Source organism: Plectropomus leopardus, chromosome 14 (genome assembly GCF_008729295.1).
Source record: "Plectropomus leopardus isolate mb chromosome 14, YSFRI_Pleo_2.0, whole genome shotgun sequence".
Taxonomy (NCBI): Eukaryota; Metazoa; Chordata; class Actinopteri; order Perciformes; family Serranidae; genus Plectropomus; species Plectropomus leopardus.
Window position 1 is genome coordinate 14,707,065 of NC_056476.1, and position 25,398 is coordinate 14,732,462.

The 25,398-nt window shown below is 39.9% G+C and overlaps 2 protein-coding genes across 2 annotated transcripts; both read right to left on the bottom strand.

Annotated features, from left to right (window-relative positions):
- Positions 1–437: 437 nt before the first annotated feature.
- orc3 (origin recognition complex, subunit 3) lies at positions 438–9,194 on the bottom strand. The gene is made up of 20 exons (XM_042501054.1): positions 9,077–9,194; positions 8,877–8,928; positions 8,699–8,796; positions 6,616–6,754; positions 6,291–6,395; positions 6,035–6,198; positions 5,797–5,930; positions 5,386–5,545; positions 4,827–4,940; positions 4,551–4,684; positions 4,307–4,370; positions 4,093–4,209; positions 3,922–4,001; positions 2,689–2,822; positions 2,424–2,518; positions 2,222–2,319; positions 1,978–2,119; positions 1,741–1,857; positions 1,379–1,458; positions 438–908 (listed from the first exon to the last, which is right to left on the bottom strand). Exons 1-20 carry the CDS (start codon positions 9,098–9,100, stop codon positions 803–805), a joined length of 2,157 nt encoding a protein of 718 aa, XP_042356988.1. The 5' UTR covers positions 9,101–9,194; the 3' UTR covers positions 438–802.
- A 1,955-nt stretch (positions 9,195–11,149) lies between these two features.
- On the bottom strand, positions 11,150–24,795 carry znf292a (zinc finger protein 292a). The gene is made up of 8 exons (XM_042500763.1): positions 24,613–24,795; positions 21,656–21,810; positions 20,183–20,261; positions 19,724–19,859; positions 19,366–19,568; positions 18,176–18,312; positions 17,687–17,828; positions 11,150–17,538 (listed from the first exon to the last, which is right to left on the bottom strand). Exons 1-8 carry the CDS (start codon positions 24,760–24,762, stop codon positions 11,422–11,424), a joined length of 7,119 nt encoding a protein of 2,372 aa, XP_042356697.1. The 5' UTR covers positions 24,763–24,795; the 3' UTR covers positions 11,150–11,421.
- Positions 24,796–25,398: the final 603 nt, after the last annotated feature.

The following is a 25,398-nucleotide window of genomic DNA, read 5'->3' on the forward strand; positions in this document are numbered from 1 at the left end:
CCCCTAACAGGGCCAAAACGGAAACTCGTCAAAAGCATGCACATATTGCACTGTATTGTATAATTAATAGTACTAGCCTCCAAAGTTTCCTTAACTGGAATGCCTTTTGTCTGTGTGCCACTGTTTCTGCCTTCATTTATTCTTACCTCACTCAAACTAACCTCCTATACACAGTGTCGTATTTTTACCTTACAAAAGAACTCAAACGGAATAGAGTGATTTATATTATGATTTTAAAAAAAATGTAATTCAGATTTTCTTTTGCGAAAAACATCTGGCGGGCTGGATCAAACCACAGTCCCCACTTCAGGCAGCCCAGGCTATTAAAATAGTGGTTTCAGGGAAGTCTGTTGACTAAGAAAGTCTGATTTCTTCATGAACTCGTGAGAAATAGGCATTTTCTTAAAGATAATACGTGAATGATGATTTTACCGCTGTAATCTTTATTCATCAAATTTTAAAAAGAAAAATCCTGATGATTGGTTTATTTATCAATAAACGAGAGTTTTCAGTATAGCAACATTTTAGTGGAAGCATCCTAAGTTAAGTTTGAAGATACTTATTACTGATACAACAAACTACGTTCTCCGGAACATCACCTGTATGTTTGTCTTGTGTCGTGATAAAAGTACCGTACGTGTTTTGCTTAACACACAACTGTGATTAAAAATGAAAAACGGCACCACGATTATCAGACACCAGTCCCATATATTTCAAAATTCAGTACAATATATAAATCCAAGTCGAGGTTTTTAAGATGTTCGTAAAGAAGTGTGTGTTTGTGGTTCCTCTGAGTATTCGGTCAGCAGCCTCCCCAGGTGAGGCGAGCCACGTGGTCCGTCTTCTGCTTGGTGGACTTAATAAAGCCCAGAAATTCAAGTTCGGACACAGCTCGGATGAAACGAGCGCTAGAGAACAAGCTAAGGAACATTTCTCAATCATGGATTATACTCATTGTGATTAAGTGACAATCCCAAATTTAAAATTACATATTTTCCTCTTACCTGTAGTTCTATTAATCAGTCTGATTTTGGTGTGACTTGCCGGGTGTTCGAGATATCGGCCGTAGAGATATCTGTCTTGTCTTGAATATAGAAAAACTAGAAAGCACTCTAGATCAGTATCTCAAACACTCAGCAACTCACGCCAAAATAAAATCTATATTGGTAATAGAACTATGGGTAAAAAGGACAAATTTATATTTTTGACCTCCACCACCTCATCCGTCATGAAATGTCATCCTAAGAACTAACTTGTTACATGTACCTAAAAGGAACTATTATGACAGTTTTCTTGCCAAAAATCACAACACAAAGTACGTCCTAAAATGTTGGGGCAGCATGATGGGATGTTTGCAGATTAAGTGAGAGAAGGATACTGTTTGACTTCATCCACTTTACCGAAGTTGTCAGAATCTGGATTATTACCCTCAGCAGCAGAGACCACAGTGGCATAGGCCTGAAAACAAACAAACACAGATTTCATGTCAGTATCCGGCCTATTGTGGGCTGATTTTCAGTTTTCAGCTCAACAATGTGACACATTGATTCCTTGGGATCAATAAAGCCTCCTCGAGAGAATGAAAAACAAAGCTTCTAAGCATCAAATCTTGTAGGGCAAAGGTGCTGTTATTGTTTCGAGTTGAAACAGAACGCTGTGTAAACATGTCTCGCTTTTTCCTTTGAGACGTTGGTTGGTGTAGTTGAATTACATTATTCGGTAGATTCATTTTAAACTCACTTCCAGCCAGTCGTAGAGATTAATCAGCCTGCCGCACTCCAGGTGGAGTTTGTATGCGATGCAGATATCAGGAGCAGCATTAGAGACAGTCCCATCCTCTGTCTTTAGGCTTTCATTCTGGAGAAGTCAAAGAGGGAAGAAGACACAAGTACTTTTAATGCTTTCAGTTTCTCCTTCACAGTTCCTACGGTTCTGCCTTGTCACACAGTTGTTAAGATGATAAAGAGGCAGATGTACCTGGAGATAATAGTAGGGGCTGCTGAGCGCAGCCTGAATGGAGGTGCGAGGTGTTGCATTGAGGTGGCGTCTCACGGTGGCTGAAGAAGTGTAGTAGCAAACTTCGTAGAGCGTCTGAGACTCTGGAGGGGACAGGTGACTCCTGTGTGGGAGAGAGATGTTAGCCAAAGTAGCATTTCTACCATATTTAAGTGATCCAATTTTAAGAAGTTGTTACACTTTCAGTCGAGCAAGAAGGTCTTACTTCACTAAGCTGTCGATAAACTCAAGAGCTTCGTTTCGCAGAACCTCGAATGGACTCAGCTTCTTGGATCTCCGAGACTCGTTCATCTCCAGCAGTGTCTAGAATAAGTACGAATGACCAGACAATTTATGGATCAAACACTTCAGAATCTGGTTAAAGAAAAATGCAGTGAAAATAACATTTTTTATATAACTATAAAAACCTTTTGCAGCTGGAATAGATCTGTTTTCTTTTGAAGATTTTTCACCGGAGAGGTGAGACTTTCTTCTTCACTGGGAGGATGTTCAGCAGCTACTGCTGTTAAAAACAAGATGAAACAATCTCAAAAACCATAGTGTATTCACTACAGGCAGGAATAATTATTTAAGAAAAGAGACTAAATCAGATTGAATGCAAAATGAGGGAAAGTAAAAATCTATAAAGGGAGAATATGGTTGTGTGTGCTTTACTTCATTTTTACTACTTACTGTCCAACTGCTTAAATTTGGCGAGCATGTCCTCCAGCTGGACAAGAGCAGCCTTCATCTTCTTTGCTTTGGCAGACTGCAGAATCTCCACACACTTCTGTAGCAGAGTGATCAGCTCGTCTTTGGCCAGCATCCTGCAGGGGGAAGCACAGGAGCTTTACAATTGATTGGTACATTGGCACCCCAAGGGGTCTAACTTCAGAGTGGGGTGTTTTTGCACAAACATCTCGTTTCTTCTTAATAAACAGCCAGTGACAAACAACAGCACTGCTTTACTGTATATGAATGGATATTTGGCCACCAGGAGGAGCAAAAATCATCCAAATATCCTTGAATATGTTGCCATCTAGTGGTGGAAGATGTAAATAAGGTTGTCTGGAGGGGAAGAAGTACCGTGTATTACTACAAACAAGACATGTTTCAGACAACACATCAAAGCTGGAGGACTTTAAGAGGGTCTTCTAACAATGGGCACAAATTGAATAAACAGCCTTAAGTGATTATTAATTATTTGTTGATCCCGCTTGTTGACAGTTTTTTTAAAAAGTGATTGACTGTCTTTATTTTCGTGTGCCAAACCCCCATGGCTTAACAAGACCCCAGAAGTACAGTTGCAGTGGTTATTGCAAAATTACACGTTATTTGACAGCTTAGTCTTAAAGGAAATATTTTGCCTTCTCTCCCAAGCTTGGCAAATAAAGTCTGCTATAAAAAGGTTTCCTTCCTGGATCACAACTCAAGTTCTTTTAATAGTCATTCAGCCAAAAGAAACCTAAATGATGATAAATGGATGTTACTTTACAAAAAAAGACATCCCTAACGTCCGTGTAGACAGGACAGTTAAACAAAAAATGTGTCCCAATTTCTTGTGACTCACACAGCAAAAAAAAAATCATTCCTCCTGCCTCTCTTGGGCTAATGGTATGTTCTTCAGTGCATCTGTGCACATTTTATTTTGTTTAAATTATACTTCACATAATGTCCCGCACTGCTCATTTTTATGAGACAGTATGTTTTAATTGTTTGTTTATACCACATAGCAACAGATCATTTTTCTCTATACGTGAAAAACCTTTGACTCCTCACATCCTGAATATCATCATGTAACCTGTTCTGGAAAATGGGTGAAATATTGTTTAAAAAATAAAATAGAGGTTTTAAATCATTAATCCAGTGATGACCATGTGAAATGTCCTGATTAAATATCTTTTTCGGTTACATATCCAGACTTACTTCACAAGTTTCATGGCTGACTGATAATCCTCGTTCTCCCAAACGTTCTTCTCCAGGCATATTAAATGGAGTTCTCTGATCTGTGACACACAGATAATTCATTTTTACACTATTATTTCAACCCTGAACGACCTTTTTTTTCTGCAAAATGATAAAGCTGTGATATCTTGCCTGTTTTCCAAGAGGGTATCGAGGCAATGTTGAGGTCAGAGTGTGGACACACCTCAGGATTGGATAGTAGTTCTTATGGTATTTGTGAAGGTCTTTTATCAGCTTCTGACAAACCTCCTAATTAGAAAAGAAATTTAAAGCATTTATTGTGTCCAGGTGTGTGCTCTCATTGTTGGCTATTGCCTGAGGTTTAGAGATAAAACAGAGAATGTACCTTTAAATGAGCGTCATCTGTGAACAGACTCACTTGTTCCTGAGCTTCCTGCTTCTCTACATACCTGGAAAAACACACAGGTTAGACTTGATTTAAAAAGGAAACCAAATAATACGAGCTACTGAAACACATGAAAAAATGGTGTGTTCAGTGCTTGCAGATAAACTAAATGGTTCACAGTTTAATGATTTGTCTGCGAGTCCACTCAGAGATATTGCACACGTTAAAATCAGATTCTGGGTACCTCTTGAACGACGGCAGCTGCCTGATCGTCTCCAAGTCAGTGTGACTGAGCTGCATCACATTCAGCAGAGCCTCCTTCTTCTTGCAGCACAGTATACTGAGAGGCTGAGTGTGAAAGTGCTCCAGCAGGGCCAGCTGCACCAAGACAGAGCGGGAGGTTTGCTTACAAAATGTGCATACCTGAATTAAGATTCTCAAACAAATAGACAAGCGGTACAAACAGAGGACACACTGATGAGACACAAATTGGACAAAGTATTTCGGAGCTGCTCTGTACCTGAATGCCTTTAATGAAGTTTCTCACTGAGAAATCGTGGTAGAGGAAGATGCTGATCAGCACTTGCATCACTTTACCGTTGAGTTTGAAAGGGAAATGATATGTCAGGATCAACTGGAAACAAAAAAAAGAAATAAAAAATACAATAAACATTCTGGGGTTTCATTTACAAGCCACCACAATAGCCAAAGTAACAAAATTTGATTGACATACAGCAAAGCTTCTGTGATCAGTGATACAAACGACAATTCAAACTGACAAACGAGACTTAGATTATACTGCATGAATGTTGTGAGAGTTTCTAAACGGATGTTTTGATATAGTTTTGCTGTTGTAAAAATTAGTCCCCAGTGACTTCAGTTCATCAAGATTTTTTTTTCTGCTTTTGGATTCTTCATTCATTGAAACCATGCTAGAAAAAGGTTTCTTCTAGAATTGAGTGTAACGTGAGGTAATCATTGGATGATGAAGAATACAAACGTGATAACTCAGAGCATGATTTGAATGTTCACCATATTTCCTAAATGTATTTCTTTTCTATGTGAGAGTGACAAACTACCTTGTCTATGACTGTGGCCAGGTGCTGTGTACAGGAGAGGGACTGGAAGAGCTCTATGCACAGCAGCGAGGACACAGAGTGGGGCAGCATGTGTTGGATGGTGCTGGGTGACGTGGCGATCCCAAAGATGAACATCAGCGGAAGATGTTCGATGTACCGGCTGTGGAACGGAGAACATATTCAAGGAGGTACTGCTGCAACATTTCCACGCTAACATGGTGATGGATTAACTTTTTCTTCAGTGGGTCACTTGGTAGAAGTTCAAGTGTGAAGGTGGCTACAAAAGCAGACTTATTTCACATTTACAGATCTTGAACTTTTTTATTATAACTCTGTAATCAGGAAGAGGATAATGGAAAGATAAAATCACTTGGAAACTGTTGAATTTTTCCTCTCAAAGTTTCTAATTACCTGCAGATGTGTATAAAGTCCTGAAGAACTTTTGGGTTGAAAGCTTCTAAGTCTTTGAAAATAATTACAACAGGAGGCTGCTGCAGATCATCTCCAACAGCAGAGCTACGCTTTTTTCCAGGAGTAGCAGATTTCTGAAATACAAGTGAAAAGTCCTGTCAGGTGATTAAAACTCTTCATGCACCTAACTGCAAATGTAAAATAATGCACACTCGTTGTGCTTCATGGTTCCACCCACCTTTGTTTTTGTACTGTACCAGTCACAGAGTGTACTGAGGGAGCAGTGCACGCTCTTGTGGAGCTGAGCACTGCTCTGCTCAGCCTCCTCCTCATCCTCATCATCCACAGTCACAACAGCATCCATTAACCTCTCCAGGACCCTCTTCATCAGATGCTTCAATGCTGAAATGATAAAGACAACAATATTAAAAGCACAAAATGCAATGTTGGGAACATGGCAAAATAAAGCCAATGCTGAGCTCAGAGTTCCTTACCTCCGCACTCTTTGGCCTGTACAGAGGCTACATGAGGAGTGACAGACTGCTGGAGCAGGTCAGACAGACTCTGGAAGGTCATGTCATGGTCCGGGACATTCACGCCTTTAGAGGACATCAGAGGAAAAGAAAAGCAGCCAAAATAAGTGACTCTTTGTTGGAGTGGGCTTCAAGAAATCATCCAAAGGGATACCACAAGACTGGTGAAAATAACAAACACATTAAGAGTGTGGGAATGATTTGTTTCCATTATATTCTAAATTGGCTGTTGTTTTGATAATCAATCAGCAATCAGTCACATATTACTGCCTCATCAGCAGCATACCGAGCACGAGAGCCGCTGTAGGAATCTCACTGGCTCTCATCTGTGAGGCCCAGTCACTGTGTTGGCGAGTGGAGGAGCATTTCCTCGTGAAGTCCAGCAAGCTGTCCAAGATGTTCCTGTTGAGCTCATCCTGTAAAACCTAAGACAGCAGAAAAATATTTGTTTAACTTGTTTTTTGTACCAGTGCACTTCAGCCTCTGGAGGATTTTGATATGAGTGTCACTCTGTTGTCCAAGATGTACCTTTTTCTTCATTTCTTATTGAATTTGGGGTCCATGGTTCATGATGGCTCTGACCTTGGCGTGGCCCTTTGTTCTATTTTATTTTATTTATTGTGAGATGTGTGTGTTTTTTATAGATCTGGGATCTCTGATTTTTGATGGCTTCTGCCTGATCTCTCACAAAGTCCCATTTACTATTTGATGAAAATGTTTTGCTACTATTATAACGTACTTCCTGATTCTACATGTTTTTTTGTATTCACTGTGTTACACCCTTTTTTGTATCTTGGCATTTTATAACAAGTATGGATCCATTTGTTTGCCTCACAGGGCTCCATCCAGTACTGAAAAACTACAACTCCCAGACAGTGGAGCTCCTACCATCAGGGTTGCACACAGGTGTGTTACATACTGCCAGTGATTAGACTGAGATTGTCACTTGAACCTGCATGCTCGCTGTTGATCGGTGTATGCTCTGATGAAGGTCTGACAGACTGAAAGCTCAGATTAAACTGAAACTCTGCACGGATGTAAGTATGCGGCATTTTAACTACATGTTTGAACCTAATTCAAATGCAGAATTTATTTATGAAACCCTATTTAAGGCGAATTTTACAAGCACCAGTGGGCAAGTGTGTATAAGCATTGAGCTGAGAGGATTGCAGACTGTAACCAGCTGAAAAGTCTCCCAGGTATAGTTTCTTTAGTGTACATTGTTATGGAGTTTTTACTTAGAGCCAAATAATCTGCAGAGGTTTCTTCCTCTTCAAAACAAATGGGCAGGTTGATTTAAACCAGTAAAACACTGAATAAAGCAGTTTCAGGTTAAAACTAATTAGTGTTTTTTTGATGCTCAGTGGTCAACAAAAAACTAATTGTATCTGTTTAATGACTGTTGTTTCTTGTTGTTATTGCTGCTCTGCATGTAATGCTTAGCTGTGTGTTGTTGCTTCATGCTGCTTGCATGAGTATTTGTGCTAAAATGTTTGTTACTGTCATTGTTTTGTTCTGATGCTCTGCTGTTTCTTGCTGCTGTGTGGCCTGTGTTTTGTCTTAAGAATTCCTGTTAGTTATTGCAATTGCTGTCCTACGGTGCCCTGTTGTCTTTCTTTTATGAACTTTATCACTTTATAAGTTTCAATTTGCCAAAGGACTACTGTTGAAATTATCCAGTTGGCTAAAAAATATCACATTTACAGAAACGTTGATTAATGTGTGTTGTCCTAATAAATAAACAAAACTAAATTAAATGAAAATGAATGACCCTATCTAGAGCCAATGTTTGGTTTGTCTCTTTGTCTCTACTGTAGAAACTTGGTAGATCTGTGGATGAGGACCTGCTCCTTATCAAAGTCAAATTCTACGGTAATGAAATTATTTTTATATTTTTAACTTACATAGGAGTTATAAATTGCTATAACATGAGGCAAAGTTTAATATTTTACACACTTTACACACTAAGCTGGAATATAGCTAACTCCAGCAAAAAACTTTGTTTAAATAATTAAAAGAAAAGAAAGCTCCCTGATGTTTTACAAAAATTTAAGTTCCCCCCATGCTGACATTTGCTTTGCATTTTTATATTAATTAATTAATTTCATGGGCAATCCTTAAAATATAACGCAGATACAGAATATCAGCAAAAATGCCAAATATCAGCCCCAATAACTGACCAGACCGATAATCTGTTATTATTTAAAACATTTCATCTATGTTCAATTTGATGCTTATAATGCTTTAAAAAAATACCAAAATCATGACAGCAGCATTTTAAATAAAACAGAAAAGATGTTTCCTGGTTAAATGGACACTGTTGTAATGACTTTTCATTGTTGGAGGAGCAACATGTTGCATATTCTTACCTCTGTGTTTGTTTTAATTTTGTCCCACAGATCCTGACAAAGTTTGAAACGTGTTTCACTGTTCTCACCAGCTTCACAGCCACGGGTGAAATGATCCTCTGTGGGAAAATGGCATCAAGGTGAGTGTATCGTTAAGACACGTCAATTCATCTGACAGCTAAACATCAGCATAACTCACCTAAACTGAGCGTTTTTTTCTTCTTGGCACTTGGCTTGAAAACAAAGCAGCCCTAAAAATAAACATACGTTACTAATCGAGTGAACATGAACATAAACAAAGAAAGTACACATGGATATAACCGTGTTGTGTCTTGACTGCCAAACTAGTTTCATGAAGTTTATCGTTACATGCAATAAACGTCATGATTATTACGTTACCTTGGAAACAGATGAAGTAGACATCTTGGCATTAGCTACATCCAAAGACTGTTTAGGATCTTTAGGATAGTTCCCAAAAGTGAAAATATTTGTTAAAAATGCCGGTTGTGCTGTATTTAACAAACTAGCTATTACTTCCCGCCAATATGACGTTTACGGAAAGGGTTGTGTTCAGATAATAAAGTGTTACGCGCATGTTCATAGCCGAGTCAAGTTTGACGTTATTCGGCACGATCAAAGCTGTCATAACCGCACTAGAATAAGAAAGGTTACCTTAAAGTTATTAACTTTAATATAGTTTGTTTATATTATATCTTACCCGGTTTTAAGTGTGGTGGATTTGTTTTTAAACATTGCTGATCTTGAACACCCCCGACCCTTCCTTTGTCCCCATGTTAGTGCACTAGAATTGAGCTCTGAAACGGCTCTGCCCCATCCCCTTTCTCTTTTTTACATTCCTGATTTTAAAAGTTTAAAAGTAGTATAAAATATATTTCAAAATATAAAAATAATGTAAAAATAAATTTAATGCACATTAAATAAATTAAATGTTGGGGAAAAGGACACATAAAACAAAATCCTTCATGGTCTGCTAACAGATGGAATAAAACTGAAATGTCGGAATAATCAAATAGTTAATTTTCGATTTTTAAATTTTCACCTAAGTCAAACGTATTAAAATCGGCATCTTTAGTCTTTGTCCTTTCCTTTGTGGCCTTTCTGCAGATCCAACTTTGTTTCCTTTTGCAGTGTTTAATATTCACATTCATTGAAGACACAATTGTAAATGATGCTCCCTAATACTAGTAATACACAAAGTATACAGTAGTATAGTATAGTAGTGGTGTAACCAATAGTAGTAAGTGATAGTTTTACTATATATTTAAATTTGTATGTATATAGTTAATAACAGTGTTGAGAGGGACTTTTAAAATGTAATAACTTATAGATTACTGGTAACTTTTCAAAAACTAAAAAATAACTATTTTTTATTACCTCATCAAAATAATGTAGGCCTGACTTATTAAATTTGGCTAATTTTTCATTACTTTTCTCACACGTTTTAAACTGGGAAACAAAGATTGAAAGTCCAATAAACATAAATTTAAACCATGCAGCATAAACCTAAAAATAGTACTATACTGACAAACTTTAACTAAAGGTTCTTCAATATAATGAAGAATAAACCTTTTACTGTAAAAAACAAACAAACAAACAAACATAAACATTTGATTAGTAACTGTAATTTAATTACACTTTATTTGCTCAGTAACTGTTATGAGTTACAATTAAATTTATAATTGTCATTTAATTACACAACTCTGATAGAAATAGCTAGTTACTCCCCAAAACATGTTTTTTATATGGTATATTTAATGTGTAGCTATATCTGTCACATGTACATGAATATTATACTAGGGTTTCATAAAAACAGGGACCTGATATAAGGGGCCTAATATTTACTGTCTTAAGTTAAATTGTGTTGACATTGTGTCTATTTTATATACTGTTAGGTGCTTATATAATGCCTCCTTGAATATTCTTTGGTAAAATAAGGATTGTATTTATTTCTGGTGGTTCCTGTGTAGATGACTTAACTTTAACTTAAGCTAGACTGCAGCTGCATAAAGTTATTTTAAAAAATCATGCAAATAAAGCCCAGTAAATGTGTAATTGCTGTGCTGAGAAACTCAGACGAGGATTATTTTATGTGATGTTGCTCTTATGTTTTGTCAGAAATTCAAACAGTCAACTACATACATGCTGCCTGTTATTTATCAATTCCACAAATCTGAAAAAGTATGCATGAATGTAGGATTTTTTTTCTAGAGGACTAAATTTACTGTGAACTGTGTAAACAAATAAGATATCTGAAAAAACAGCAACACAAAAAAGATCTGCAGACACTATTTTACAAAAAGAACCAGTAACATTTTATTGAACACTTTGTGGAAGACATGTAAATATTACAGATAGGTCTACTAGTGTTTAAAAAGGATGAAATAAATACAAACAGAACTTGAAATCCCATAGGGATATATAAAAACATAGTTTTTCTTTAAAAGTCTCCATTTAGCAAAAGAAAAAAAAACATCTTCAGTACTAAGCATAAATACAAACATGTTTCTAAAATCTATGCCCTATGGATTACCTGGTTATTATAACTAACATACATACTTAAAATCATCCAAGACATTTTTTCATTAAGTACAAAATAGGCCATTTTATCGTTAACTGTGACCATTATGTTAACAGTTCAAAATCTGATGCATTAACAAACAAACCATTCTGCAGCATAACTTCTCAAATCCTGAGTGAGGTCGAGTTGAAAACAAAATATCGGGCTATGATCCGCTGTAAAGCCACTTTTTTATAATGACTATGGGTTTCATGTCTTGTAGCTGCTTTAACAAAAGATCAGCACCGTCTGAAAATCTTTTATCCACGACTATCTTGACATTGCTCACTGATTTGATATTAAGCGGATTTCTGAAATCTACTACATTTTCACATCCTCTGATTTCATCTTTTGTTTTACTTTTTGTTGCAGTTTTCTGTCTTTGAGTTTGTTGTCTCTTGGACGGCAGTTCAGAACTAGATTTGTCATTTAATTTGCGTTTGGAAGAGTGGGTTGACTCTGAGGTTTCCAGGAACTTGAGGAAAGAGTCCTCAAGTCCTAAAGGCTTGAAAGACCCTGGCATAACCCCGTCGTCACGTTGTTCTTGGGCTGTAGGGGTACCAGGATTTGAGTTCTCTCTTGAACTGTTAACAGTCGTTCGATTCCTAAGGGTCTGCATCCTCTCCGGACAAGCTGGTGTGGGTTGTGCAGGCTTTCTGGGACGGCCTCTTTTAATTCCTGCTTCTGTCCCAGTGGAAGCTTGGGATTCTGCACTATCGTCGTTGGACAGTTTACTGTCTTCTTGGCCTATTCGATCCACCTGCTCTTCTGTTTTCTGGTCACTGGGCTTCTCACCGTCATCTGGCTCTGTCTCCTCAGAAGATGAGCTTGCTGCGCCCTCTGCTTTGCTTGTATCTTTGAATCTGGAGCGTGAGTACTTTTTGCAGAAAATGAACTGGCTCCTCTGGTCTTCAATGTATCTTTCTGTGAGGCCATGAGTGGTGTAATGCTTAAATATACTTCTTTCAGCCCGCTCCACTGCATCGCAGCCTATTATCATGCATGGGTACTGCAGAGCGGACTTCTTGGTGCACATAGCTGAAGCCTCATCGTGGGTTTTTAGTGTAGGCTTTCCAAAACTGGTCCAGTGTTCAATGGACTTCCCATCTTTCTTTTTAGCGTTTTTCTTCTTCACTTTAAGTTTGTTTTCAACATTCTCTTTCCCGTTAATGCCCGGGAAGAGCCCAACTGATTTAGTCCGTCTTCCGTCGCTTGCTTTCGGATCATAAACATAATCGTGCTTTTTTATCAGGTGACGGAGGAGGTTTGATTTTGTAGTGTAAACACGGTCGCATCCCTCATACTCGCACCTGAAAGTCGGATCAACTGAGCCGCTCTCAGAGATGGCAATTTCTTTGTGGAAATTCTTGATGTGCTCGATGTACTTCTCCACAGAGTTGAAGGGGAGCGCACACTCCGGCCGGTCGCAGTTAAAAGTCCCCATGGTCATGCTTGCCATCATGGCGGTGGCTTTGTCACGGGTGAACTTGTGAAGTAAGAGGTAATGCTGCACTAACCTTGTGATTCCCATGAACACCCTTGAACAGTTTTTCACTTGACACCTAACCTCATCACCTTTGTCTATCCTCTGATGGCTGTCCATTGGCTGTGCATTTTTGACAGTTGTCTTTTCAGTTTCAGGTTCAGGTTTGCTCGGCGGCAGGGATGCCTGATGCATGGCCCTGTAATGGAGAATCAAGTTCTGCTGGATGGTGAATGCAGCAGTGCATCCTTCATGAACACAGCGATATGGTCTATATGGACTGTAGGCGTTGTCTGTATCACACATTTTGAGACTCAACCTTTTCTCTTTCCTTTCTCGTTTTTCTTTCCTCTGGGGTTCGTCCTTCGTTGGTGTGCTTTTGGAGCTGCTGGGTTTCTCTGGGGAAGATGAAGCAGATGCAGTAGGGCTGGACATTGGCTCCTTTACTTTGCTATTTGATGCATCTGATCGTCCTTGCTGCTCTTTGCTAACCGGACTTAGTTTGTCTTGTAAACTTAATGTATTTTTCACGCCTGGACTCTTGTCATCAACAGCCACTTTAGGTTGCTCCTGGGCTTTTTCGTGAACTGATGGTGCTACCTCACAGATAGACTTATCTGCCATATAGTTTTGAGGGGGTGGTGGTAGTTGTCCGACAATTGATACCTCAGGCATGAAGCCCTGTTTAACTGAATCTCCTGGTGAAGTGATTTCAGGACCTTGTGGATTGCTGTCATTGTCTGTCTGAGGTGCAATTGCAATGTCAAGGGGTTCTTGTTTTATCGCAGTTAATACAGCTGCACATTGTTTCGTGCTATTGGCATCAGTGGACGCACGGCCAATCAAACCGCCATCTTTGTTCAGTCTGAATGCACGCCTGTTTCGAGCACTGATCCTTAGCTTCTGCATTTCTGCCTTTGACAAACGATGTACTTTCTCATAGTGAATTCTCAGACCTGTTGTTCTCGTGAATGTTTTGGGGCAAATCTGACATGGATATGGAGACAGTTTGGATGGGGTTTTTTTTAGTTCTTCTATCATCTCATTAGAGTAATCATGCATTTTACTCAAGTGTTTGAATAACGCCTCCTTTGTCATGAATGAGTACTCACACTCATCCTGGTCACATTTAAAAGGTTTGGGTACCTTTTCGGAGGGCCTGTCCTCACTTTTGCTCATTGGTTTACTATTTTCAACATCATTAGCTGTATCACAATGACTAACATTTTGCTCTAATGACAAAGCACTCCGCATCTTCCCTTGTGCAGCCTCGATTAAATCCAACCTTTGAAAGGCATGTGAAATTTCCATCAAGTGATCCTCTTGATAAGGTACAGTAAGAGCTGGATTAGCCAACTCTCCGGCCTTCTGTTGCTGGTTTTCAGGGGGATAAGGTACAGAGTCTGAGTAGTCCATTATATTTGTATACTGGGGCTCCTGTTTTAACACCATGGGTGACGTCAAAGTGGTCAAGCTACAAGATTCCTGTGAGAAATCACCATTTGACATGTTGTATATTGCTCCATTGGTGTCAGGGACATGGGGGTCATTGAGGAAATCAAGAAAAGATGTTGGCAGATCAGCCGTTAGGTCAATTTCATCTACAGGCCTGCATTGTGAGCGTTTAGATAAGTGACCTCCAAGAGACTTGGTGCTTGTGAACTCTCTAAAGCACCTTCTGCAGATGACTTTGCCATCCTTAATGATGGCTGGCCATTTGGTTCTCTTGCTCAACCTGCTGCGTTTTCCTTTCTGCGAGTCAGGGTCTGAGGGGGTAGCCTCACAGTCAGCATTTGGACAGTCCTCATCGTAAGGGAAATCTGTGTGAATGACACTGTTTGGACTGATCATGCTATCCCCGGAGTTGTCCATATGTTCATAACAAGGAGTGGACACATTCTCTGTTTTAACTATTTCATGTGTATCTTTTAATGCAGATTGGGCCTCTGGGCTCAGACATTTCATGGGGATATTGACTAACGGGCCTTGATTAAGACAAGCATTTTCACTCTGAACATATGGAGTGTGGTAACTTCCTTCAGGGAGGCTATCAATTGTTGAGATACTGTTTCTTTTATCCAACTGGCCTGTCATACTTGCACTGCTTTTTCCCACATCCACACTGTCTCCACTGTCCTCTGGATGCATTAGCCCATACTGGTGCCCTCCGTTATGCATTTGCCCTCCATTATCAAGCATCAGAGAACTAGACACATACTGAGACATCAAACTTGAATCTGAAGGAGCGTGTGACATGGAGGGACCATGTATAGCTGCCACTGAATTATCTCTATCAGATGGGAGAGACGCTGTGGTTTGATAAGGGTCTGCCTGCCATTGAGGGTAGCCCCGAGGGGGGTACTCATTCATGTTGAAGGCATCCGGATAACAGTTATTCATGGGAGGTGAAGACCATGACTGGGACATGTCTGACTGCATCATTCCGCTAGGATTATTTAGGTTTCCCCATGATGGGTACAGCGTGGGGTTCACCATTGGGGTGATGGGCACAGGCTCCATTGATCCAGGATAACACTGGGCAGGTGAGGTTGAAGATCCCATTGGGTAATCCATTTGCTGCATCCCAGGTTTGTTGCATAGTATTCCTGGCTGATATGGCCTGTTCCCCTGGTTCTGAGGCTGATTGGGTGAGGCTGGCCCACTTGGAACCTTTTTTGCTGTAATTTTGGCCACTTTGTTGTATTTCTTTGCCAATTTCCAATCTTCAAATATTTCTGGGTGCTGCTTCTTCACATGCCTTGACAGACTTTTGTTTGTACTGTATGCCCTTGTACACTCACTATATGGGCAGCAATGCAGGTTCTCCTCACTGCTAGCAGTAACAGCAGGCGTGCTGGAAGGATATCCTTGCATAGAACAAGGAATTTCGACCTTTATTTGATTTGGGGAAATTATTTGTGGAATTGCTTTTGGTTGTGGATGTTCATTGCCTTGCACATTATTAAGACTCTCTCCCTGCTGACTTGCCACAGGGGTTGTTGCAACTGGTACAGGAATTACTGGAGGGATCTCACCCTGCCCTGCCACATAATGGTGCCCATGATTAGCCTCCGGTGCTGGCTCTGGAGTGGGGTTTGTGAGTGGAGTGTAGCATTTCTCTGGTTCTTTCATTTCAGAATGTGCTGCAGAATTCAGCATGCTTTCAATTGAGTGTTTAACTCTCACAGGAATGGGTTCTTTTGCAAACTCTGGTGATCTGCATGGTGATGCATTTGCCTCTGATGCCTCCTTCATATATACATCTGTATTTATCCTTTCAAGACAGACTTCTTTGCTCAGGGTGGTCTGAGGTGGTGGTTCTACCTTTGGAGTCTCAGGAGGATTTTGATTTGTGACGGGCAAACTGTTTACTGTATCATTTGTGCCGTGATTCTCTTGGTGAGACACAAATTGAGACTGAGAGTAGAATATTTTGCCACAGTTTTCCGTTTGGCAGGTGTAGGTAAGGTAATGCTGAGCCTCGTGATCATACAACAGGTAGGCCTCACTGAAAACTTGGCCACAGTTAGGAAACATGCACTGGGCCTTGAATTCAGGATGTGTTTTTCTATGCATGAGCAGCTCAGAATTGGAGTTAAAGTTGGCCTTGCAATCCAACTGTATGCAGATGTACGGTTTGCTACCACAGTGCATCTGCAAATGATCATTAAGATGTCTAACATTAACAAACTGCCTTCTGCAATACTGGCACACCACTTTCTGTTTCTGTATTTCTAAAAACCTCATGGCCTCTTCATCGTTCTTATGAGATCTGACGTGAGCCATGAGGTTGCGGAAAAACTTGAAAGCCTTGGAACAGTTTTTGACAGGACAAAAACAGTCTTGACTTATATGTGTGTCTGATGTGGTTTGCTCCATCTTAACAGGAGACGCCAACTGGTCGCCAGTTTGAGATTCAATTTTAACAGGACTAATGCTCACCTTGGCAGCAACTTTTAAATTTTTTGAAGGACTCTTAGGGGATTGAGGTGGTTTGGTTACCTTTCTAGATGCTTTCATTGCAGCCAGTCTCTCTTTGCAAGATTGCTTTACATGTGATGCTACATGTGGCTCTAAAACCTCCCTACTTTCAAAACTGTCAGCACAAATAGGACAAAGATACACTCCGTCTTTGAAGTGCTTCTGAGCGTGGCGGACAATTCTGTGACCCAAGAACTCCTTGTCACACAAAACACAATACTGCATGTAGGCTCGCCAATTTCTGAACCGAGCAGACACAAAACCCTGCTCCCGAAGTTTTTTAGCCTCTCTGTTTTTTTCTCTCTCGTCCGTGATTTCATTGAGTTCATTTGTAGTGGTTAACAGAAAATCCTCCAGGTCTCTGTATTCAGGGAGTTTACCAAGTGCACTTTCCACCTCTTGTTCATCTGTGTCGTTGAGTGTGTCAATAGATGACACAATAGCTGCCTCCTCGCCCATCAGTGCCAAGCAGTTGCGTTTCAGTGTTTTCCAGTCCCAGAACTCGGGATCAAAAGGCCACTGTGTCTTGAAGGCCAGCAGTAACTCGCAGCGTAAAGAATTGGGCACCGGTAGACTCCCGTCCTCCTCAGGCTTTTGGTCAGGTTCATTGTACAGTGACTCCACAGCATAATACGAGTCAACAGTTGGCTGGAGGAGGAACTCTGTCAGCTGGCATGCACGCTTAACCTCTAGATCAGTTGGCAAGAGGCAGGAAATAGTCTTGCAGATGGTGGACTTGCTATCTTTATGGTCACTGGATGTCATTTTCAGAGCTTGGATGCACATTTCCACACAAACTGGGAGCCCCACCTCTCCAACCTATGGAAACAAAAAAGTAACATGAATGCCAAGCGTGCTATTTTAACCCCTTTAACAGATGTAGTATCACATGAGTCAGTGTTGGTGTGAATGACTATGTGTAATGTTTTCTGCTATCAGCTACAAATTTGCAGACCATTGTTCTTACCTCGTTTTGGATTACTTTGATTAGAAACAGAATATGACAAACGCTCCTGCAGAGAAGAGCCATCTCCTTGCTGTGTCCGAGAAACGCATCAGCCGACGACTCTAAACGCATGAGTAGCTTACTCCAGAACAGTGTGAGTTCCCTGCAAAACATCACAAACACAACCCGTTGGATTATCTATTTGATTACTCTCATTGAAATTACATATATTTAGATTACAGATGACCACAAATCTAAAAGTATCTGGCATAGTTTTAACTTCAACTGTTGTTTTATCAAAGCAAATAAGTCATTCAGTCAGTCATTCAAGCTATTTAAAGACATGAACCTCCAAAAAAACAGAGGGTTGGTTTGTGCTCATGATTGTTACAGAGATTGTTTCAGGTTGGATAAAAGTCAATTTCAAAATGTATTTGTTTCAAGCCCACTGTATTCCTGGGAGTAATTCTGTAAGTGTTCTAAGAGTATTTATCTGAAACAAACAGTTACCAGGCACAATAAACATCTCCTTGGAGCAGCTGTCGCTTGAGAAAGGCAGAACATAAGCAGAGAGCTCCTTTCTCATCTCCCTCTGACTCCAAGTTGCAGATCATTTCAAGAGCATCTTTACAGTCTATTGACGCAATCTGTTACAAAGAAAGAGAGAAACAATCAAAGATACATTCAGTTTAAATGAAATCAGATGAAGAATCTGTCACATTTGGAAAAACTGTTGGGACATTTTTTTAATGATCTTCTTATACAAAAAAAACCTTAACACTCAATTTTCTGTTTATTGGTTGGGAGATTTGCTGGGTTTAAGATATAAAAATCAATGATCAGCTGTTGAGCACTTTTTACACTTAATACATGTAAGTATTAAGTGTAATGATGCCAGCGCAAAGCAGCATACGGAGCAGCGTAACTGTCATTGGTTGTTTCAGACCAACGAAGCTGTGATTGTTAGGCCAGCGCCCACATTGTGTAAGTAACAAATGTATTTGAGCCTATCTTTGCACCCACGGGTGTGTCGATTTTAAAATGAGGTGTGGTCAGGCACACCGTTGGCGTATTTTGCTATTTTGAGGCAGCAGAAAGCGATTGCACCATCAATGACCTGGTCTAAGATGTGCCTACATACACGGGTTTACAGCACAAGAAAATGTAAAGTACATTTTCTGAAATGTGAATATAGAGCAGAGCTGCTGTCTGACTCCCCATTCTGAGTGACTCTGTGCACACAAGTAGCAGTGTAGCTTCATTGACTATTGCGGGAGCTAAACGTTTACTTCTTTTTTTTGTCTAGTTTATAAATACAGTTTTTAGTTTTACTGCTTAATTGTCCCTCGATATTTGCTGCAGTGACATTACTACTCAGATGGTATTACTCTCAGCAGAAAACCTCTCGTTTCTCCAACTTTACAAACCCGTCATTTAAATAGTGATACTTAAAAAGGGAATGGGTGATGACACTCTATTTGGTAGACTCCATATTATGCCAAAAAGACACCTATGATTGACTTAAGGACTAAATGCAACCCCTATGCCCCTTGCACTTTACTTTGCACCCAGATTATGCACTATTTTATAGACAAAACTGGAAGTAGACACACCCTAAATGCATTTGGGTCATGCACTTTAGACCATGCACTATAGTTTGTTTCAGTGAAGGTACTGTGTTGCTGCATGTCATTTCATACCTCTTCCATTAGCTGCTCCTGGCTTTTTGTCATGCAGATGCAAAGCAAGTAGGTTTGTTTGAAGTTTCCTTTTCCTTCATATCCCGGATACTCTGAGCACATCTTTGCAAGGACAGCAGCTTTGTCAACACTGTCCACTTTGATGAGGTGCTTTAATCTCATGTTCAGAAGCGTGGCACCTTCCGACTCTAGAAACTCATGAACTAAGAAACAAAAAGTTGGAAAAAAAGGAGAAAAAAGAGAAGAGGGGCAAGGAACAGCAGATGACATGCAATTTAGACAATTATAATACACAATGAACAATAATTTCATGCAGTTATAGAAGCACGGTGGGTTTTTAAACCCAGTGAGAACTAACCTTGCTCAGTCTGAGGGATTTGATTGGACAGGATGCTGCTCAGTATGGTGTTGGACCAGACGCCATCCTGTTGCGCCAGAACTGAGAGCAGGCGAAGCTGTGTGCTCCCACTTTCTTGTAAAAGGCTGTGTGCCAACTGCAACAAGATAAATAAAGATGTAGTATAACCCAATTACTAAAACTCCTGTGAGTCACACTTTAAATGTTAGACAGTCGAGAGTCTAAAATGAGCAATATGACAATGTAACCATTCAGCAGTTTACATTTCTTCAAAAGCTGCAGTGAACAGCGAAGTTCATTGAATGCCGTTCTTGTAGAAAGAACCCATAGACTCGGGCTCATATGTTTCTATTACTGTTCAATGATGAGCCACACCAAATGTATTCTAATTACTAAATAACTTTTCATTGCTTATCTCCAAATAGATAAGCCTCAGAAAAAGTCCCTGGGAGTACTGACCTTCATGGAGGACTGAAACTCCTCCCATAAGGCACCAGGGACATGCTGGGGCAGTAAGAGCAGCAGCTCCGCACAGCTCCTATGAATCCAACACAGTCATTTGTTAAAGCCACATTTAGGTCAAGGCTGTGCACACACAAATTAAGGGTACAGGAATAAGTGTTCACAAAGAAGGTGCTGTAAAGTCAGTGTGGTATTTTGAAAATATAATAAAAATGACAGAGGACAAACGGGGCATGTAAATCAGCTGCGGTGAGACACTTGTTATGTGGATCAATGAAGGTGTGCGTGAAGGTGTTATTAAGTAGTCCCTGTTGTGTTTCATATGGTAGTGATAAAAACAAGAGTAGCTAGATCGGTCATTGCCATCAATAAAAAAGGTACATCCTTGACATTCATAATTTTACCTCGGATTCTCTACATTTTGTTTGTGCACTGCGTCTCCGTGTGCAAAGTAAACTCTGCAGCTCATCCCAAATATGTCGAAGCTCCCCAAGAGGTAGCCTACATTTCTATTCTGATTACAGCCTCAAGGACTTTGCCTTCATAGGTACTTCAAGAGCACATAATAGTTCCTGAATACTGTTTGCAGTGTATTTCAAAACTTTTCATATCTAAATTTCCGTTGGGATTTGGGTGTGTGTTGTTTTATTCCTATTGTCAAATATGCCAGCCAAAGGCAAAAGTACACCAGTGGAGCTGCAAAGTGAAATAATGTTAGGTCTGATATAGAGCTGCAACAAATATTCTATCGATAGAAGATTAATTAGCAACTACTTTGATAATTAATTGTTTCAGTCATTGTTGATGCAAAAAAAATACTTCCAGGTTCTCAAGTATGACAATTTGCTGCTTTTCTTTGTCTTACATTATTGTAGAATTACTATTTTGGGGTTTGGAAATGTTGATTGGATAAAAAGACATTTGATGAAGTCAATTTAGGTTGTAGGAAATTGTAACAGGCTTTTCTCACTGTTTTCTGATGTTTTGTAGACCAATCAAATAATTGATTATTCAATAATACTATAGACGGATCTTTTTAAAGATATTTTTGGAATTATAAGGCTTTTGTTTTATAGGACAGCTAGAGAGATGACAGGAAATGGGGATTGGAGAAAGTGCAGGTGACATGCAGCAACGATCCGCCAGTCGGATTCACATCCAAGGTCTCTTCGATGAGGACACATAGCCGCTGAATATGAAGCACACACTCTACCAACTGAGCTAAATTCAATGTGCACATCAACAACCTGTAACCCATTCTCTGCCAAATTAACTTTACACACTAACAAAAGTTAAGACTTAATGAAGATCCTTTCCCCAACAAACAGTTTTAGAATTATGTGTTATAAATGTGTAGCACATGTTTTGGGTCAAATACCCGAGGAAGATCTTCGAAAGTATAAGAAAAAATAAAACAGGATTTTGAGAAATCATATTTCCGTTAGCACTCATGTCAGAGTTTTTACTCACAGTGCTAACTTTTCAAGTAGAAGTGGCACGTTTTCACATTCGGAGGAGAGACAGGAAGCGGCCTTAGCAAAGCTGAGGATTGCCACAGTGTAGACCTCCAGCAAAGGCAGTGGATCCTCATCCGTTTTCCAACGGCCAGCATGCTCCACTAGGACCTGAAGGACAAAAAAAAAACCCCAAACAGAATAAAAACACTGATGGAGCGATCATTTTCAAGGCATCCTCAAAATCCAAGTTTGTAAAAACAAACACCATGTGCATAAATCACTAAAATATTACTTTAGAACTCAAACAATTCGCCTACCATCAAGCAAAAAATGCATTCTCTGTTTCTAGCTTCTTTTTCATCTTTTCTCATTTTAAAACATTGTAAATGCTTTTTTTTAAAGATTTTTTGGGGCTTTTATTGCCTTTAATGGATAGGACAGTTCAAGTGTAAAAGGGGGAGGGGGGGGGGTGGCATGCAGCAAAGGGTCAAGGCCAGAATCGAACCTGCGACAGATGCGACGATGACATAACCTCTGTATATGGGGTGCCACTCTATCCAATGAGCCACCAGGCACCCTGTAAATGTTTTTTAACTGCCTGGATAAAAACAAAACTAATTGGAGATATGACCTGTCATTCTGGGAAATTGTGATCAGCATCAGTTTTTTGACATTTTATAAACTCATCAAATGAACCAATTAATTTTGAAACTAAAGTCACTGATAATAACAAAAACCCCAAAGAGGGCTGCATTGGGTCAGGAAACTACATGTTGGTCATAGTGTAAAATCCGGTGCTCTTCGAGGATAGGGCAAGTAGTCGGGAAAAAAAGCAATGTAAGTAAAATCTGTAACTTATACTAAAAAAAAAGTATAAAAACTTTTTTACTCTGATTACTTTGAAACATCTTGGTCATCCATGTTATAATGACGCATTTTTACCTACAATCAGAGTGCATCTGATGCTTTTCAGGTTCTTAACCTTTACCATGGACCTCTATATTAAGTGAACTGGACTGTTTTATATTCTTAATTGTGAAATTAACTGAAAGATGTATCCATTCATGGAAATAATAGTTATGGTTTCAGCCTTGTTTTGTCATTTGTTTTTGTCCTTGTTTAAGATTTATAACTGTTTTAGAAAGTATCACATTTTCACAGTAGGACAGTATTACACTATTATTATTATATAACTGTCTGTTACAAAACACTTAAAGTAATTACAACTAAAGGGTTTTCTTTGGTTGAACTAATGCTTTATTACTATAACTGAAACTGGAAGGCTTTTTTTTAATGTAAGCATAGAGTAAAGAGTCTCCCTTTTGAAAATAACTGAAATCTAGCTGAGATTCTCTGTCTGATTGTATTTTTTTCAACACTATCGATAAGCAAATGTAGGTAGGATAACCATCGGTTTTCAAACATGGGTATACCCTAAAACCAGTAAACAGCTTCCATCCTAAAAAGACAAAATGTATATTTCATAAACATGACAGTATCAAAATCTGACATGTTTAGTGAGAAAGAAAAACAGATCTTAATCCCCTGTACTAGCGCTGAATATGAGTTGTTATAGCAATTAAAATAGTCAAACGTTTAACTTTGTGGTTTGAGGTGGAGGAAAAAAAAAGCTACAGCCAACTTTTAGATAAAGAAAAAAAGTTATTCTCTCACAAACTATCAAAACTAGGATAAAAATACACCTAGATAAGGAAAAGTTACTGTTATTACATTGATCACATAATTCAGTCAAGATGTAGACAGCTAAGACAACAAAGCACCAAAGTTATGTGCGCCTCTGCAAAAGAAAAAAAAAAACTCCCTCTTTTTTTTCACCCAGCTCCTGTAACTCCAAACCTTCACCAATGAAAACTGCCTTTATTTCTTCCGCACGCAAACGCATCCATGCAGATCAATTTCGTGCGAAAAGACTATTATTTCTGTAGTTTTACTCTTAACAGATAAATCTACATTATGACTTTACTGCAAACAACTTCACTATGCAGCCCGAGGCTCGTCCCCCTTTTACTCAAATAACTTAAAAGTTGAATGAATTCCTCACCGCCGGTTGTTGCGTGATAGTAACAAACCAGTAAACTAAACTAATTTGGTGCGATGACAGTGATCCTTGCAATATCGGGGGGATATCGGCTAAATGGAGACCTCGCATCATATTTTCGTGGTCAGGGCAAATTAATGAGGAGGATGTGTAATGGAGTCAGTGACCACTGCCACACTTTCCCTTTTAAATCACTGTCTGAGCCAGCTGCAGACAGATCGGCTGCTATAACACTGACATCAATCTAACATCTTCATCTGATGCTGCCTATAAGACTGTAATAAACACCGCCGTTGATGTGGTTAGCCGGATTAATTAGTGCAAAAGGCCTGGGCTAGCACCTTGGAAAAAAATCATTGATCTTTCCGTACAATCAAACAGTTCCACAAAAGTAGCCCCTTTTTACACCACGCTAACCAAAACCAGCATGGAGATGCATCGTTATAACGCCTGAATGGTATTTTCTGCCGTGAACACAAACGCATAATTCAGTGCATATCAATGCAATCGCTGTGTAAAATCTCGCTAACGTAGCTACCCATTTTTTGCACAGCATGACCACTGCACAGGACAGGGGGACCCTGCATACCAGCTAGCAACATTCATCTGCTATTAGCTATCTGGCCTGGAAAATACGAGTAATACATGCACGGCGCGCACACGCTGGTGTGACTTCTCGCCGCATGGATGGTCAGACTTTGCATGTAAGTCCACGCCACGGACAAACATCATTGAGAGAATGGCTGAAAACCACGGAGGACTTTTTTTCCCCATCTTGAAATGCCAGGCAGCTAGCTAGGCAGCATAGCTCCTTAGCTACATTGTTGTAGCAAACGTAGACGCGCATCCTCGGCCAGGAAGCCAGAGGGGCTGCAGGCTGCCCGGGATGAGCAGCAGGAGGACGGGCTAACCTGGCAAAACTCCTGGCAGAAATGCAGGGAGGCCTCCAACGGAGACTGCGAGCTCTCTTTCAAAGCTGTGGTCAAACCCTGGAACCGCTCTCGGAGCTCCTCGATAGCTTTCCGTGTGTCATATTCCTTCTCTGTCTCCCCCTCCGCCATCTTCACAACAATCACGACCGCGTACGCACAGATGTTACGCTGCCAGACTCGCACACGCACGCGCACGCAGAGGGGGAAGGGAGAGCACACAGTGTGCTCCACATACACATACCCCTGATGTCAACAAAGCAGTGACACAAAATGACACTCTGCACACAGACTGGACGTGAAATGTTTGCTCATCAGCGAATCTCAGTATGATTGGACTGCTGGATTCCCCTGATGCTATTACCACCCATGCAAAGATACTGCAGGTAAGCTGTGACCTCCAGGCGCTGAGCATCATCAGACAACATCCGACATGAAGAGACATCTATTATATATGTTTTTTAGATGTTTTAATCAATATCTTAAAGACACCATATTCTTAACTTTCTCCAGAGCATGGATGGATACTGAGGGGGCCTACTGCGCACAGGCCCAGGGGCCCAAAGTGTCAGGGGCCACCCTGAGATATCTATTTGAATTCTTGATTTGAATTCTGTTTTGAAGCTCTTTTGGAGTTTTTCATCATGAGCTTCACAAAATCTTAGAGGTTTAAAAAAAACAGAATTTTCCCTTTTTGGAACATTCTTTATCTGTCAAACTTTCATGACCTGACCTGTAAAAGACAAAAAAATTACCACAATGAGATGC

Coding starts and splice junctions, on each gene's coding strand:
- orc3 (XM_042501054.1), bottom strand. CDS start 9,100: ATGTCTACTTCATCTGTTTCCAAG. Junction 6,396..6,615: donor TACAGCGGCTCTCGTGCTCG/GTATGCTGCTGA, acceptor TGTCCTCTAAAG/GCGTGAATGTCCCGGACCAT. Junction 1,459..1,740: donor ATCTCTACGACTGGCTGGAA/GTGAGTTTAAAA, acceptor GTTTGTTTTCAG/GCCTATGCCACTGTGGTCTC.
- znf292a (XM_042500763.1), bottom strand. CDS start 24,762: ATGGCGGAGGGGGAGACAGAGAAGGAATATGACACACGGAAAGCTATC. Junction 20,262..21,655: donor CTACTTGAAAAGTTAGCACT/GTGAGTAAAAAC, acceptor TTGGATTCATAG/GAGCTGTGCGGAGCTGCTGC. Junction 19,860..20,182: donor AGTTTCAGTCCTCCATGAAG/GTCAGTACTCCC, acceptor ATCTTGTTGCAG/TTGGCACACAGCCTTTTACA.